At 37.6% G+C, this 13,643-nt stretch overlaps 3 protein-coding genes across 6 annotated transcripts; 2 read left to right on the plus strand and 1 right to left on the minus strand.

The window, feature by feature from the left end:
• Positions 1–2,421: 2,421 nt before the first annotated feature.
• Positions 2,422–3,444, plus strand: LOC140034954 (uncharacterized). The gene has a single exon (XM_072073873.1). It carries the CDS (start codon positions 2,560–2,562, stop codon positions 3,100–3,102), a length of 543 nt encoding a protein of 180 aa, XP_071929974.1. The 5' UTR covers positions 2,422–2,559; the 3' UTR covers positions 3,103–3,444.
• A 727-nt stretch (positions 3,445–4,171) lies between these two features.
• On the plus strand, positions 4,172–5,278 carry LOC140034955 (uncharacterized). The gene is made up of 2 exons (XM_072073874.1): positions 4,172–4,880; positions 5,037–5,278. Exons 1-2 carry the CDS (start codon positions 4,541–4,543, stop codon positions 5,051–5,053), a joined length of 357 nt encoding a protein of 118 aa, XP_071929975.1. The 5' UTR covers positions 4,172–4,540; the 3' UTR covers positions 5,054–5,278.
• Positions 5,279–6,189: 911 nt separating this feature from the next.
• LOC113730429 (uncharacterized) lies at positions 6,190–8,718 on the minus strand. 4 transcript variants are annotated; one of them, XM_027255094.2, is made up of 7 exons: positions 7,989–8,718; positions 7,427–7,508; positions 7,345–7,362; positions 7,033–7,187; positions 6,847–6,922; positions 6,702–6,760; positions 6,190–6,468 (listed from the first exon to the last, which is right to left on the minus strand). In XM_027255094.2, exons 1-6 carry the CDS (start codon positions 8,118–8,120, stop codon positions 6,744–6,746), a joined length of 480 nt encoding a protein of 159 aa, XP_027110895.1. In that variant the 5' UTR covers positions 8,121–8,718; the 3' UTR covers positions 6,190–6,468; positions 6,702–6,743. The 4 variants fall into 4 exon arrangements, with proteins under 4 accessions (XP_027110895.1, XP_027110894.1, XP_027110898.1 ...); XM_027255093.2 differs by having other exon boundaries at positions 6,190–6,430; positions 7,989–8,715; XM_027255097.2 differs by lacking the exon at positions 7,345–7,362 and having other exon boundaries at positions 7,989–8,710.
• Positions 8,719–13,643: the final 4,925 nt, after the last annotated feature.

Consider the following 13,643-nt stretch of genomic DNA (forward strand, 5'->3'; position numbering starts at 1 on the left):
GCACATAATGGATTCCCGCCAAAAAATGATCGAAAACCTAGTTAGGGATTAAATTTGACCGATGTGAATATGTAAGGGACATAAAATTACACTTTTAAAAGTGAGAGACGAAAAAAGTTATTTTACAAAATGTGAGAAACATTTTGAACGATTTTTCCTTTTTTATCTAAAGCAAAAATTGACTTTTTATTAATAAGCATATAAAGTCTGTCCATGGAATGTAAAGATTCGAATCACTTCAAACAGAAAACTCTACACAACAAGCTAGAATCAGCAAAAGCAAGTAAAAGGCAATCCAAGCCCTACTGGCGTAGGTCGATTGGTCACGGCTCTTCCTTAGGGTACGTTGTCTAGTTTCCCCCACAAGGGTTCGAGTCTCAGGTTAACGGGCTCGGAGAGATGGGATTTCTCTCCTCGAGTCTCAGGAGGATTAATCGGGTTGAAACCCGAATGTCCCATGTCGGGGAAAAAAAACAAGTAAAAGGCAATCCAAGCTCCCAATTTGATTTTGGTTAGTGAAAACTTTCTCTATCCAGCAACCATATCCCAATTTACGCTAGTCTTGATTCTGAGCCATCCAAGTCTTAAAACACCACCCCATCGAAAACAAGCCTCCTAACTTGGTCAGAGAATGAGCTTTAGAGTTTCCAAATTCCCACGACACAATTCACATAGATCATCAGTTTTCATCTTTACCCTTCCCCCAACTCTTTAATCTGTCCTACGTATTCAGCCTTCTTCGGCAGAGCACAATACAGTTACCAACGAATCGAATGCAATTTTAATAATTCATCAAATGTCATTTTCAAAATTTTCAAAAAACCATATTCCAATTTTTAGGTACTTGAAAGATTTATTAACTAAATATGCCCAAAACGAAAAGGAGGTCAAAGCCATTATCAGGTCCGATTGTTGCCTTGGCTAAAGAGGATGGGGAAAACTAATGATTCTGACTCCAAGTTTAGAATTTAAAACTAATTTTGGTCAATATATATTTACAAAAAATAAAAAAAATAAAAAAATGAGGGGGGATTATATGAAAAATTGAGATTTTTTTAATCAATTTTAAAAGCACTATTTGTGCTTTCTAATCTAAACACAAGCCCATGAAATGGTCTCTTATGAGAGTGGAAAACATATTACTTCGGTCCAGTCGACGTTGGCCCATAGAGTCTTCCTCAGAGAATCAAGAATTTGTTCTCGGGATAATTTAAGAAATCTCCCCTGGGGTTTGCAATATTTTCACTCAACTCCCTCAAAGTTTACATAATTAAAAGGATCTCTCTTTGTGTGATAAAAAAAAAAAAACAATACCCTCATTAATTGTCAAGTTATTGAAAAACTCTATGATTTTTTTTAATTTATTGTCAATCAATAATTCAAACTACAGTTTTTCCTGCTTAACTCTTGAACATCATCTTCCTCCTTCAACTATTTTTCTTTCAAACTTATTTATTTGTTCTTATCGATCAAATGTATACAGTCATAATTAAGAAAACCACTATATATATCAACCACCCATATTTACCTATTTTGGTGTGTATTTTCAATTCTCTCTTTTTCATTATTATTAAATAGTTTCTTTGTGCCCATTTTTGTTTCTATTTTTTGATAAGGCGTTAGCAAATTGAAATTGTTAATTGGCAAGTTGAGTGATGATTTCATTATTAAACTAGATAGAGATGAAGACATTGACGATGATAAAAAATAAAAAAAATTAAGGATAGGAAGTGGAATAAGAACTAAATAAATATTATACTATTGTGATTGTTATGAAAAAAAGTATTCCTAATATATTTATAACTGCAATTTGTTTCTATTTTTTATTTACAATTATTAGTGATGTTATTATTCATATAGAGAAAATTTGATTGATTTTAAGTTCTATGCGGATGGAGTATATTGGATGTTGATATTAATAGTAATGATTTAGACTATTTTGTATTTGAAAGGTGGTAGCCATAGATTGAAATTTAAAGATATTGATGAATATTATCAGCTATTAAGCAAACTTTAATATTGATATGAGATTGTAAGCAAACTTTTATGCATCTGATGTGGTGTTCGTAGTTGATATAATGGTCTGTATTGAAAAGTTTTAGATAAAAAAGGGACATTAAAACGAAGGGAAGTATTTATTTAATAGTGATTTGGATGTTGATGAGTAGACAATAGCAATATTAAATAAGAATGAATGAAATAAAGACATTGAACCATTCTTTTTCCTTTTCTAATTTTATTGTGGCATTTTTGAGAAAAGTCTAGCCTTTTGGGGCTAAAATGTTACTTAAACAAAAAAAATGGGGAAGAAGGTGTAATTTTTAAAACTTAATGGGGAGCTTTATGTAATTGTAAAAAACCTCAGGGGAGGTATGTGAAATTATCCCTTTCTTCTTTTCCCGGAAAAGGCGTCCAGGTGTACCGAATAAACGCGCTTTCACTGTCTGAAGATAGAAAAATGCGGAATTCTTCCATCGACAGTCGATACAGTACCCACCGCCCTCACAACAACTGATCCGGTCCTCCACTGCCCGCCCCATCAGAAAAAAAGGGAAAAAAATGTCCGACGCAGGAGTTCCGAAGCTGGCCACAACCATCCACGTCACGGCGTTAGACGGGATCGTTAACGTAAATTCCCTGTTCACACTAGCTGTGTTCATCGGACTCTCTTGGAACCCGAAGGACCCGGACAACAGACTCAACTCCGATCCGAACTGCCAAGCCGGTCCCAAAGTCGCCGAGAACCTCGTCGCCTTCCACGTCTACTCTTTCAGCTCTTTTCTCTTCTCCAGCCTGGTCGCACTGGGACTGAAGCAGGCCATCAGGCTGTCCCGCTCCGCCCATTATCGGACCATATTCACTTTGGACTTGGCCCACGTGAATAAAAGTGCTCTGCGGGTCGGGTACTTGGTTTCTGCTGCCGGGTCGGCTTCCGGGTGCTTATTCTTGATGCTGGCTTTGATTAATGTGGTGCAGATCAAGCTTGGGACATTGTCCTGTGGGAGTCCACATAGCTTGGGAGCTGTGGTCCCGCTTCTTATTTTTGTGCCAATTGCTCTTTTGATTTATGTGTCCATTGTCATCTATGCTTTTACCCAGTAGATCAAACTTTGAATGTTGTGTGACATTTGGTAATTTGATTTGTGGGATTTCTTATAGAGTTGTAGCAAATGATGAGGTTACTAGCACTCTGTGACTTGATTTCTTTAGTGGGATGGCAATATTTTTTGTTCCCTCCCAAAGTTGACATAGGCATAATGTTAGATATTGTGGAGTTTGCAGAATATAGATATTAGTATTAGATGGCTTTGTGATAGATAGTATTATATTGTGGTCGCATGAAATTGAGAGGGCAGACCTAAAAGCTTGGAAAATGTTGAGAACCGGAGCTAACCACATAATTATAGATTCCTTGGTAGAAGTTGCGTATTGTATTGTTGAAAATTTATCAGATTTATTTGTGATTTGAAAGAGTAATCCTGTGAAAATGAAGGGGCCCTGAAACTTGATAATTGCTGAAATGAGGTGCTCCTCATCAGACGCCGTGCCGTGGTTCCTCCTTGAAACCATCTGATGCATTTCGTATACAGAAGGATGATCTTGTTGTTGTGTAATCTTGTGAAAGGGCTTAGAACTCAAACCACAAGCTTCAAGCAATTTCATTTCGCTGAGTGAAGTTCCAATCTGCATTGCAGAATGGTTGGTAACCTTACACGTTTGTACTATCATCTGCCATGCGTGGAAAGCTTTGTGGAGTAGTGTTTGCTAGTGCGTTATATGATCGAACACTACCATGTTCGAGGTGGGAGTTGTCTTATTTTGGGTCTGTTTGTGGTTGATTATTTTAATAGATTATAGATTTTAATTTTGGATAATCAGTTTTTGTGATATTTTCATTTGCTTTTGTATTCTGTTTATAATTTTTTAAATGATAAAAATTTTTGGATGATAAGTTTTTTGCGATATTTTCAGTCGTTTTTGTATTCTATTTATAAATTTCGTTAACGATCCAAAAAATTTAAATTTATAATTACTCAAAGAGCAGCTTTTACTGATTCTAATTATTCTCTATAATCAATTTTCATAATCAAATTCTGTAAAATCTAAAGCCATCGAGAACAAGGCCTGTGTGAACTTTTATCTAGGATAGAAACAATGTTGCTATGCGGTTGGTAAGACAAGAAATGCGGAGATGTAATGTGGGTGTGGAACTTTGATTTGGATCAATCGTATGCTGACAGCCGCTTCACTGAAGCTCCTTTCGGCAATTTAGAAGATCAAAAATGGGGGTAATGATGACGAACGCCCTGAATAATTGCAGCGTGCTCGATGCTTAAATTTCGCAAGTTAGCCACATAACCTTCAAGTCTTCACTCTGATCTGAAAGTGCTGGAATAGAAAATGGAAGCTCCTTTAAGGTAGTGCTTACTCCACTGCTATTTGCTGGTGGAATTTACGTGTCAGCACTAAGGCAGCTACTCCCATCAGTATAAAGCGAGAAGAATTGTTGCGGGAGCTTGCACATCACAGAAGAAGAAAGATGAAGGCTGCAATGAAGTACGTTTTTGCTCTGGGATTCCTTGTGGTTCTGGGGATTTCCTGCTTGAATGGAGCAGATGGAGCTGGAGAATGTGGAAGATCTTCTCCAGACATGGAAGCTATGAAGCTGATTCCTTGTGCAGAAGCAGCACAAGATGCAAATGCTCCAGTTTCTAGCGGCTGCTGTGCTCAGGTGAAGAAGCTGGGCCAGAATCCAAAATGCCTCTGCGCTGTGATGCTCTCTGACACGGCTAAAAATTCTGGGGTCAAGCCAGAAATTGCCGTAACCATTCCCAAGCGCTGCAATCTGGCTGATCGTCCTGTGGGCTACAAGTGCGGGGGTACGCCACTCTCTTCTTATTCTCATTTGATTTACTACTATTGACCGATTTTGCAACATTTTCCCTTCATTTTTTGAAAAGGGATCAATAAATCTCATCTCCCGATCCTTCGTTTCGTTTAGCTTAATCTCAAACTAAACATCATGTTTCGTGCAGCTTACACATTGCCTTGAAGTCTTGAAGATGGAAGAATGAAGACTGCCAGCCATAACGTTCCGCGTATGAACTACATCTGCTTTGGGTAGCATGCATGTATAAAACACTTTCTGGCTAGTTTGTCTAGAAAATAGCCTATGTTATGTCTGAGGCATATGTATGATTAATGATAATCTATGTCATGTTTGGGCTTATGTTTAATAATAACCGGTCCAAACACCTCCTCTGGTGTTTGTAGCAAAGCTCATGCTCACGCGCTGCCTTGCCTATGATCCTCTCTTATTCTTGTGTGAATCCAACAAATGTGGAATGACGAGACTCCCATGTCCTAATCAATCTCTTCTCTGACGCGATGATGTTCTTCTCGTGCATAACGAAGAATCAAGTTCTCAATTGTGAATTTTTTGGATGCAAGAGTGATAGCTCAACGAGTACAAAAGAACATAGGCACTAGTTTCTACGGTCCAGATTCATGCGCCCCCTCGGCCGCAAAAGCAAAAATCCTTCTTCTTTTTTTTTTTTTTTTTTTTTTTTTTTATAAATAAAAGAAAAAGACAAAGAGGACCCCATAACGGCATTTTTGAGATGTCTCCTCCGGAAGACACATCTGAAATGCAACGTCTCAGAGTATCTTCTTGAGCTTCAGTTGTGAACTGACCACAACACATGAATTTTACTATTCTGAGCCGCAATTTTAACTGTACCAACCACATGACAGATTGGACAAAATCTAACATGGATTGACTTGAGTTAGCATTTAGGTGAAGGTCCCCTGGCTGCTGCTTGTTGCGGGACCATCTAAGACACTACTGAACCTTGGAAAATTAACTGTACAACTGTAAAACATTTTGTTGCAGATTCTTTCTTTTTCCAAACTGTCTGGACCGAGCAAGCAGCACCTGCTCTTGGTTCTTCCTACGTCCTAGTTCTACATCTTAACTAGCTCTTCTTTTGTGCTAAGCTCAACCAATTGCTTTGGTCACAAAAGCGGTTGCTTTCATCAGAAAACCATCTGAAACGAGGATAACTCAACTGCTTTTGTCACAATAGCGATATGGATGAAGTGTTTGCTTATGTGATTTGCCGTTGTCCATGAAAACATGATGTACTTCAACAAGAGAGAGAGGGAGAGAGATAGAGAGAGATGGTCAGGTTGTCGATCAAACAAGATACTTATCATATACAGGACGGAAGGCTACATTTAATTAGCTGACACCACAACATAGGACAGTTACATTGATTAGCAGAGACCAGAAATGCTAGAAGAACGGAATGACTACAAAAAAGTAAACATCAACTGAAATACAACTAGCCTACAAAGTCGACAACCATAGCTGATACCCTACCATCTTCTCACGATTCATGATGCAAAAGAAATCGCGTCTCTGGACCCCCTACAAAGATTTAAACGGCGGAAAATCACACCACTGAACTGTGACAAAAGAACAAATGCATTTTCTGTTATCATAAAAATTTTAACTCCAGACAGAATTAAGTGATATAAATCACAGCACAGCTCTATATAGTTTCGGGTTATGCTAGTATTACATTAGCAAGTCAGTTTGCAATATGCTGTGATGGATTTCCTTCGAAAATACATCGAGGAGGAAACAAGAAGGAAATAACCCACCCAAGACTTGGAAGGAAAATTTATTAGGAAAATACCTGCTTGTCAATGGGTTATTGGCTGTGCACAAAGCATTAGCCCTAGTAGTAAAGCGACCCTGTACAAATCATCCGAAATGATCATTTCCACCAATTTCTTGTTAAATAATGGAAAGAATGAACTTTGAATTCTTAACAATCTTACCCTGCCACCAATTTCCTCTGGATGCACAACTCGGATTGTTATCATTTGAATCATCATCTTCCCCATCTCTCCTGAACTGGTTTTCAGTCGAAACAGAGAGAGAACGAACATAAGGCGCCCAGTCTTCAATACTTAAACTACTGCCTCTGAATTTAGTTTTCACGAAAGGAAGGGGAATACACTTACGATATGCTGAGAATTAGTGTCCTGGCCAGTTGGAGAATAAACTTCTTGCCCACCATAGTAGATTGATGAGCTGAAGTAGCACGGTTCTGAAGTTTCACTTTGATAAATGGAACTCTTTTCCTTAGTGTCTGCCCTGCTCTTCTGATTTATGTAATCTAAGATCAAGATCGCAATAACGTTAGAATTTTTATTTGATATAGCATTTATGTCTCAGAAATGCATACTTAAAATCCAAACATTGACCAAAATATAAGTTCAGTTTCTAAGCTTTCCTTTCACTACCAACTACCGAGTGCGGATCTTGAAGATTACCTGCGGAAACCAGAAAAGCTAAATGCTCATTGGCAGATAAAAGCACAAGAAAACGTAAGCACAAGAAAACGTGCACACAAACCTGAAGTTCCATTCCTGGCAGTGCCATATTGACTCCCAAAATCCTGCTTTCTTCCAGAATGAGCGGAGTCCTTCCCAAGCCCCTTAAATAAAAAATGTGAATGCTTTAGATTTGGAGGTTGCCAAATAGTATCGTGAAGAATTGCAATTCTTGTAGTAAAATTACATTGTGAAAATGGTGAAAAAAAAAAAGCATGATCTTGTTGATGCCTTCGCCCAATGCTATAGTGACAGAGATATCCAAATCACTACGTAAAAGCATGTGTGGGGGAGATATGATTTCAAGTCAGCAAATTGCAATCTATGATGGATATCAAGCAACATGCACAATCTTCACGTAAAGTCAAACTATTGCTTTCTTTGCTCGATTACAGGCCTATTAGTTATCAAAAAATCCAAACAAGAAAATTAACATCCTCCTGCAAATTCTCAGGCCAACTAGTCAATAATAACATGTAGTAGTAAATGATGCGCAGGAAAAAGAAAATCAAGAAATTCCGACCAACAAACGGAGACAGAGGGTGCAGAGTAGGCAATAAAAGGGTGGGGCTGTAAGTATGTACCGTGGAGGACGGCCCAAATACAGATCCAAAGAGCCCAGTGGATGAAGAGGAAGATTTGGATGGCTCCTTGGGACCAAATAGATCCATAGTAAAGGATGAAGATGAACTACCCACTTGCTTTCCCTTCTCCATATGATTTACTAAGTTACTTGCGGCTTAGAACTCAGAATTCACTTGCGGCTGTTTTTCTCTGTCAACCGAGCGACCAACGAATAAAACTATCGCCGGTTACTAAGTAGTATACGGGCAACAACAAGGAAACAGATAACCTCGAACCCGCAACACCCTAACAAACCAACACAGAAACCCAAGAAGAACCTCGTAAGTGGATAAGATCGATCTCTCTTAGCTCAGACTCAGGGAAAGAAATAAATACAACTAAGTAACTACAACGACAACAGAATCAGTGTACTCGGGACGACTCCTGCTTAACTACTATACGACTCTTTCACTACTAGTAGTAGTTATTATACATGGACAGAAAAAGCTGAGCTCTGAAGAACAGAGATAGATATGGATAGATAGCTGCAGGGCACGTGAAGTTGCCAGTCTTATGTGCAGAAAATGGAACGGTGGTGAGTGGTATTTATAGGCCCCAGAATGTTAACAGCAACCAATCCAAATATTAAGTCACCCCAAAAAAAGCCCATCTTCATTCATTCACGGTGACAGTTATTCATGTCTCCCCCACATCCGTGACTGTCCCTCCATCCATTCCATTCTATCTTTTACCGCTCTCCACTGTTTTTCTTTCTTCTCTCTGCTCCGTCCGCAGACTACTTCGAATTAACAGATGGGATCTTGACATTTAGCCAAGTGGACATGTTGCCATCTCTATAAGCCACGTGTCCCCACAATTGGGATGTTAATAGTACCTCAGCATCGGAAGGACTCCCACCACTGTTAATACCAACCATGCATCTTCTTCCTCTTCTCTCATATCATCATCAAACATGTCATCATCATCAAAGTCCTCTTTCTTTGACCGCTGTCGTCGTTGAGAAAGAGAGATGGATGATGGAATGGATGGAGGGACCCATATGGAGTAAGGTCCCACGAGAAATAAAGGAGGGAGTACTCCAGTGATAGACTAAACGGTAGTTTTATATGGATGGATAACTGGATAAGGTTGTTTCAGTCATACAACTTGCGTTTTGCATCTGTGTACAGTATATACTATATGGATGGATGGCAGCCTCGGCCCTCCCTCGGGGCCTCACCTCATCTCATTGCCAAACGGTTGACCGTAAAAGGGTTCGGTTCTCTTCTATGCTTCTTACTTGCAAAATGAGCAGTCCTATTTGGTGAAGAATAAAGATGGGTGGATAAATGGATAGATAGATACCGATGCATTGAAGAAGATATTAGATCTTATTCCTCCGCGTATCTGCTTTCGGGGAATCTCTCGCTAACTCGGAGTCCTTTAGAAGGAATATTAAGAGGGGGCAGGACTCATGTGATTTTAATGTGAAATATCCCAAGGCTGTTCCCTTATTTTATGTGGAGAATCTTCCCACCAAATTCTTTGTTTTAATTAGCTATAGATTTCTTTAGAAGCCATGGTCCTCGTTGTATGGTCAGTCAGGCCTTCTTTGTTCCTCTTTGGCTTCTTTTCTTTTTTATATTACAAAACTTTAGCAAGGGGTTCGGATTTCTTGTTTGTATGGGACGAATGAACTATATATTTTAAGGCAAATTGATATTCTCCAACGGAAGAGGAGCACTCGAAAGCTAAATTATTAAAGATTCTGCATCAACTTAAACGTACCCTCTTATGGTAAAGAAAAATTCCAGAAGTAATCTGAATGCAACTAATTCAAGGATGAAGGCAACTGTGACACGGCCAAGTGTCCATGGCAGAATACAGCATGATGGGCTCATCGGCGTGCTTTGAGACGTCCTAATCAGTAATCACCCATCCCATTAGTTAGTCAATCGATCACTAGCTCCTCGTGCCCTCTCTGTCGCTTCACCTCCGCCTAATTTTCATCTTTTTAACTGTTCCTTGAAACATCGGATTTTTGGTACATATGGGCGTTTTCCACATCAATAGTCGGAAGGCTAGTTTGCATGAAGTACCGGTGAGAACCATTTCATTGCCATTCTTACAGAATCATGTAATCATCAGGTTATTCAAAAAAAAAAAAAAAAAAAAAAGAAGAAAACTTTAGCATCACTGTTTTTTTCTCTTGACAAAAACACAAGTTTTTTTTTTTCTCTTGACAAAATCTTGATTTAGCATCACTGTTTGAGTGACAGAAAACTTTTGTAGCTACTCGGAAAGTTTTGGTTCTATGATTTCCCGTGAGCAGATAACAAATCGTTTAAAGCACGGATGTCGGCATCAATTCTTGGATCCTTTTACCGATTGAGCTTAGCCAATCTCTACTGACTGAATCTTTGTCTATAGAGTTTTAGACTTTCTGCCATTTCTCCGGTGTTTCATTACTCAGATAGGAACTAAAGTATGCGGTCTAGTAAGTACTAGTATTATTTGTGATGATGAGCAGTGGAAGGATAATTCTAGCAGAGAATCGAGCAGCAATTGTATCTTTAGCTTGAAAACAGGCAGACACGTATATGGTTTAGTCTTGGTGGAACGACAAATCATTTGGGCTTTGGAAATAAATTCAATATGATGGAGATAATGATGGTCTTTTTAATCGGGTTTTTTAGGCACTATGTTCTTAAGATGTCATGATGATTTTAATCTGAATTGGTCTTTTCACCACTAGGGTACCATCATTGTGTAATACCAGCAACGATCAGCTTTATAGAGTTATTTTATGCGCAAACAAATATTAAGGGAAACCAAAATTATTGAAAGCCAAGAACAACAACATGAGGTCCACTTAGCAAGTACCAGGCTAGATATACTGAAACTTGATAGCTATATAACGAGAACAATATCATTGTCCTCTCATTGATCGTGACTCAACCTTAAGCATATTTCAAGGGCTCAAAGGCAATAACATTTTTTTTTTTAAAAAATTTTTTTTTTTTGTGTGGCTGTAGATGCATATATCATTGATTCCTTCGTCTAATGCCTAATCATTGATTCCTTCGTCAGGTGTTAGGACTTAGGAGTCCTTTGATTAAATTGGCATTATCAATGTTAACAAAGAAAAAAGTGATGCAGAGAACCAGATAAACATCCTACTCAGACATGGTCGTTTTAGCGCTAGAAAACATGAGACGAAAAGCAGGCTGGATATTTATGTTCTGTTTATTTTGATAACATTGTCAACCTTATCTTTGACACCACAGTACTGGAAGACATGGAGTGCAATTTTCAAAAAATTTTAGCTCTTTATTCTTTATTTATTTTTCAATACATATCCAACAAACGAACTAATAGGTCAAGTGCCGTGATGGAATTTGGAATAAGATCAAAGTGGGGAAATAATGATACTCCAGAGGACGTTGAATGGATTTGTTAATAGCCTTCAAATGAAACCTCGTTAACAAGCAAGTCATGGGCGTCTCACCCTAATTAAAAGCAGAAGCAAAAGAAGATAGAAGAGATATTCTAGTATTATCTTAGGCATGACCTCTTAGTACTGTAGATATGGTGTTAAGATAACGATAACGATTCATTTAGATCTTAGATAGCTAGATTGCTCTTTAGTGTTGAGATTTGACATGAATATCCTCGCATGCTTTCTAGTTCTTTAAGTTCTGCTAACAATGGTCGATGTTATAACTAGAATCACTAATAGGGAAATGGTATGTTTAAGAATTGGATTAACTCTTCATGCACTGATAGTGTAATGATTCTTTTACACTAGCAACTATGAATGTCTGTTACATATGTATGATTTGAATTTCAATTTTGAATTCATATTGTGCCGCGTACTTTAAACTCGCTAATGTGAAAAAAAATTGTACATTGACAGTGTATAAAAGTCTTACTCTTAAGAATTTTGGGATAAATATTTGTAATTATAATAGACGATGTGATTTAACCATTACAAAATATTAGGAAAATTGCAAATTTTTTTTTTTTTTGCAACAACGAAAATATTCCTATAGTCTAATTTATTCTATAGAGCCTAAAGAGACGTCTATTAGGTATACAGATTCGATTAGATCAAAATAGTGTTCTAGCACCATTACAGGAAAATTGCAATATTTTTTTACCGCAATGATAACATTCCTATAACCTAATTTATCCGGTAAAGCCTAAAGAGACTGCTAGCAGGTATACATAATCAAAAGAGTGTTCCAGCACCATTACAAATTATTAGGAAAATTGCAATATTTTTTTTTGCCTCAACGATAATATTTCTGTAACCTAATTTATCCTATAAAGCCTAAAAAGACTACTAGTAGGTATACATAACATTCTTATAACCTAATTTATCCTGTAGAGCCCAAAAGAGACTGCTAGTACGTATACAGATCCGACTAGATCAAAAGGATATTTTGACACTTTTTTAAAATATTTTTTCACTGCACGTAAAATTTGAACCCCCTGTCTAAAGAGAGACTTAATTCTTTTTTGGCACCCACTGTGCTAAAGCTCGGGGGTTAGGAAAACTGCAATATGCTTTACTTTAAATGCCGTCCATGAAAACTGGAATGGCACGCGAAAGCCTAGTCGATTGGAATAAGATGGCTAAATTTCTTGTTCAAGCTTCATTACCTACTATTGGACAGCTTCAATGTGCCCAACACAAATAAGAGGATATAGTCTACTTTCTGCTTGTCTTAGGTACATAATAGGAGAAAGGGATAGAGAAGAATCAAAAGCTTTCTCAGTTATCACTTTGTGACTTGTTATTGGGGAGCCACCTCATGGTCATGGGCAATTTTAACTGGAAAAAGGTAGCACTTTTGAATCAGGAAGAACGGGGAAAAGTAGATTTTCACACAAGTATCCAAACAGCTACCTCTATGGCTTCGATCCTTGCAATCGTGTATCGCTTGTTCGGTTAATTTGCTGAAGTGTGATCCAACGCATTTGGGCATCTCCTACTTTTCCCTTGGCTTTTTCGGATTGCGGCAAGTTAGAGAATTTATTCAAATTGTGAAAAGAAAATTTTAAAGGATTAAATTGATTCAACAAGAAAAAACATCAAATCAAGGAGAGAATGAGCATATCCATTATTATCTATTTTCCACTATCTGTTTTAGTTATACACGTTTGAAGTAGCCCTATCCTCCCTTCAAATCAATAATTAGTCTAACAAAAGGTTAAAAGTTGATCGGCTCGAGCCAATACAAGGCGTGGAGAGAAAGGCTTTGCATGTGACATTCTTTACTCGAATATATGGTCCATCAACCAATCAACGAAAAAAAAAAAAAAAAAAGAAAGAAAAGAAACAAAGAGAGAAAAAAGGGAACAAGATCTTGGCATATATGGTGCTTCCTTCGAAAGTTTAGCGTCAAATAATGGAACATTAGCGTGTTTGGACAAAGCATTATTTGAAATATAATTTGAAATAATTACTTCAGTATTTTTTTGTAATGTGATGCATGTAAGATAAAAAAGTGGGTTGAAAAATATGTTCATGATGTAAGTAAAATATTATTTTGAAAATATTGTTTGGAGATTGTATGGTGGACACAGAGTCGGGAAAAATGAGTAAATTACATATATCTCCTCTGTGGTTTCATTTATTGCCACATGACCCCCTAATGTTTCAAAATATC

The sequence above is a fragment of the Coffea arabica genome, chromosome 2c, assembly GCF_036785885.1.
Source record: "Coffea arabica cultivar ET-39 chromosome 2c, Coffea Arabica ET-39 HiFi, whole genome shotgun sequence".
Classification (NCBI taxonomy): domain Eukaryota; kingdom Viridiplantae; phylum Streptophyta; class Magnoliopsida; order Gentianales; family Rubiaceae; genus Coffea; species Coffea arabica.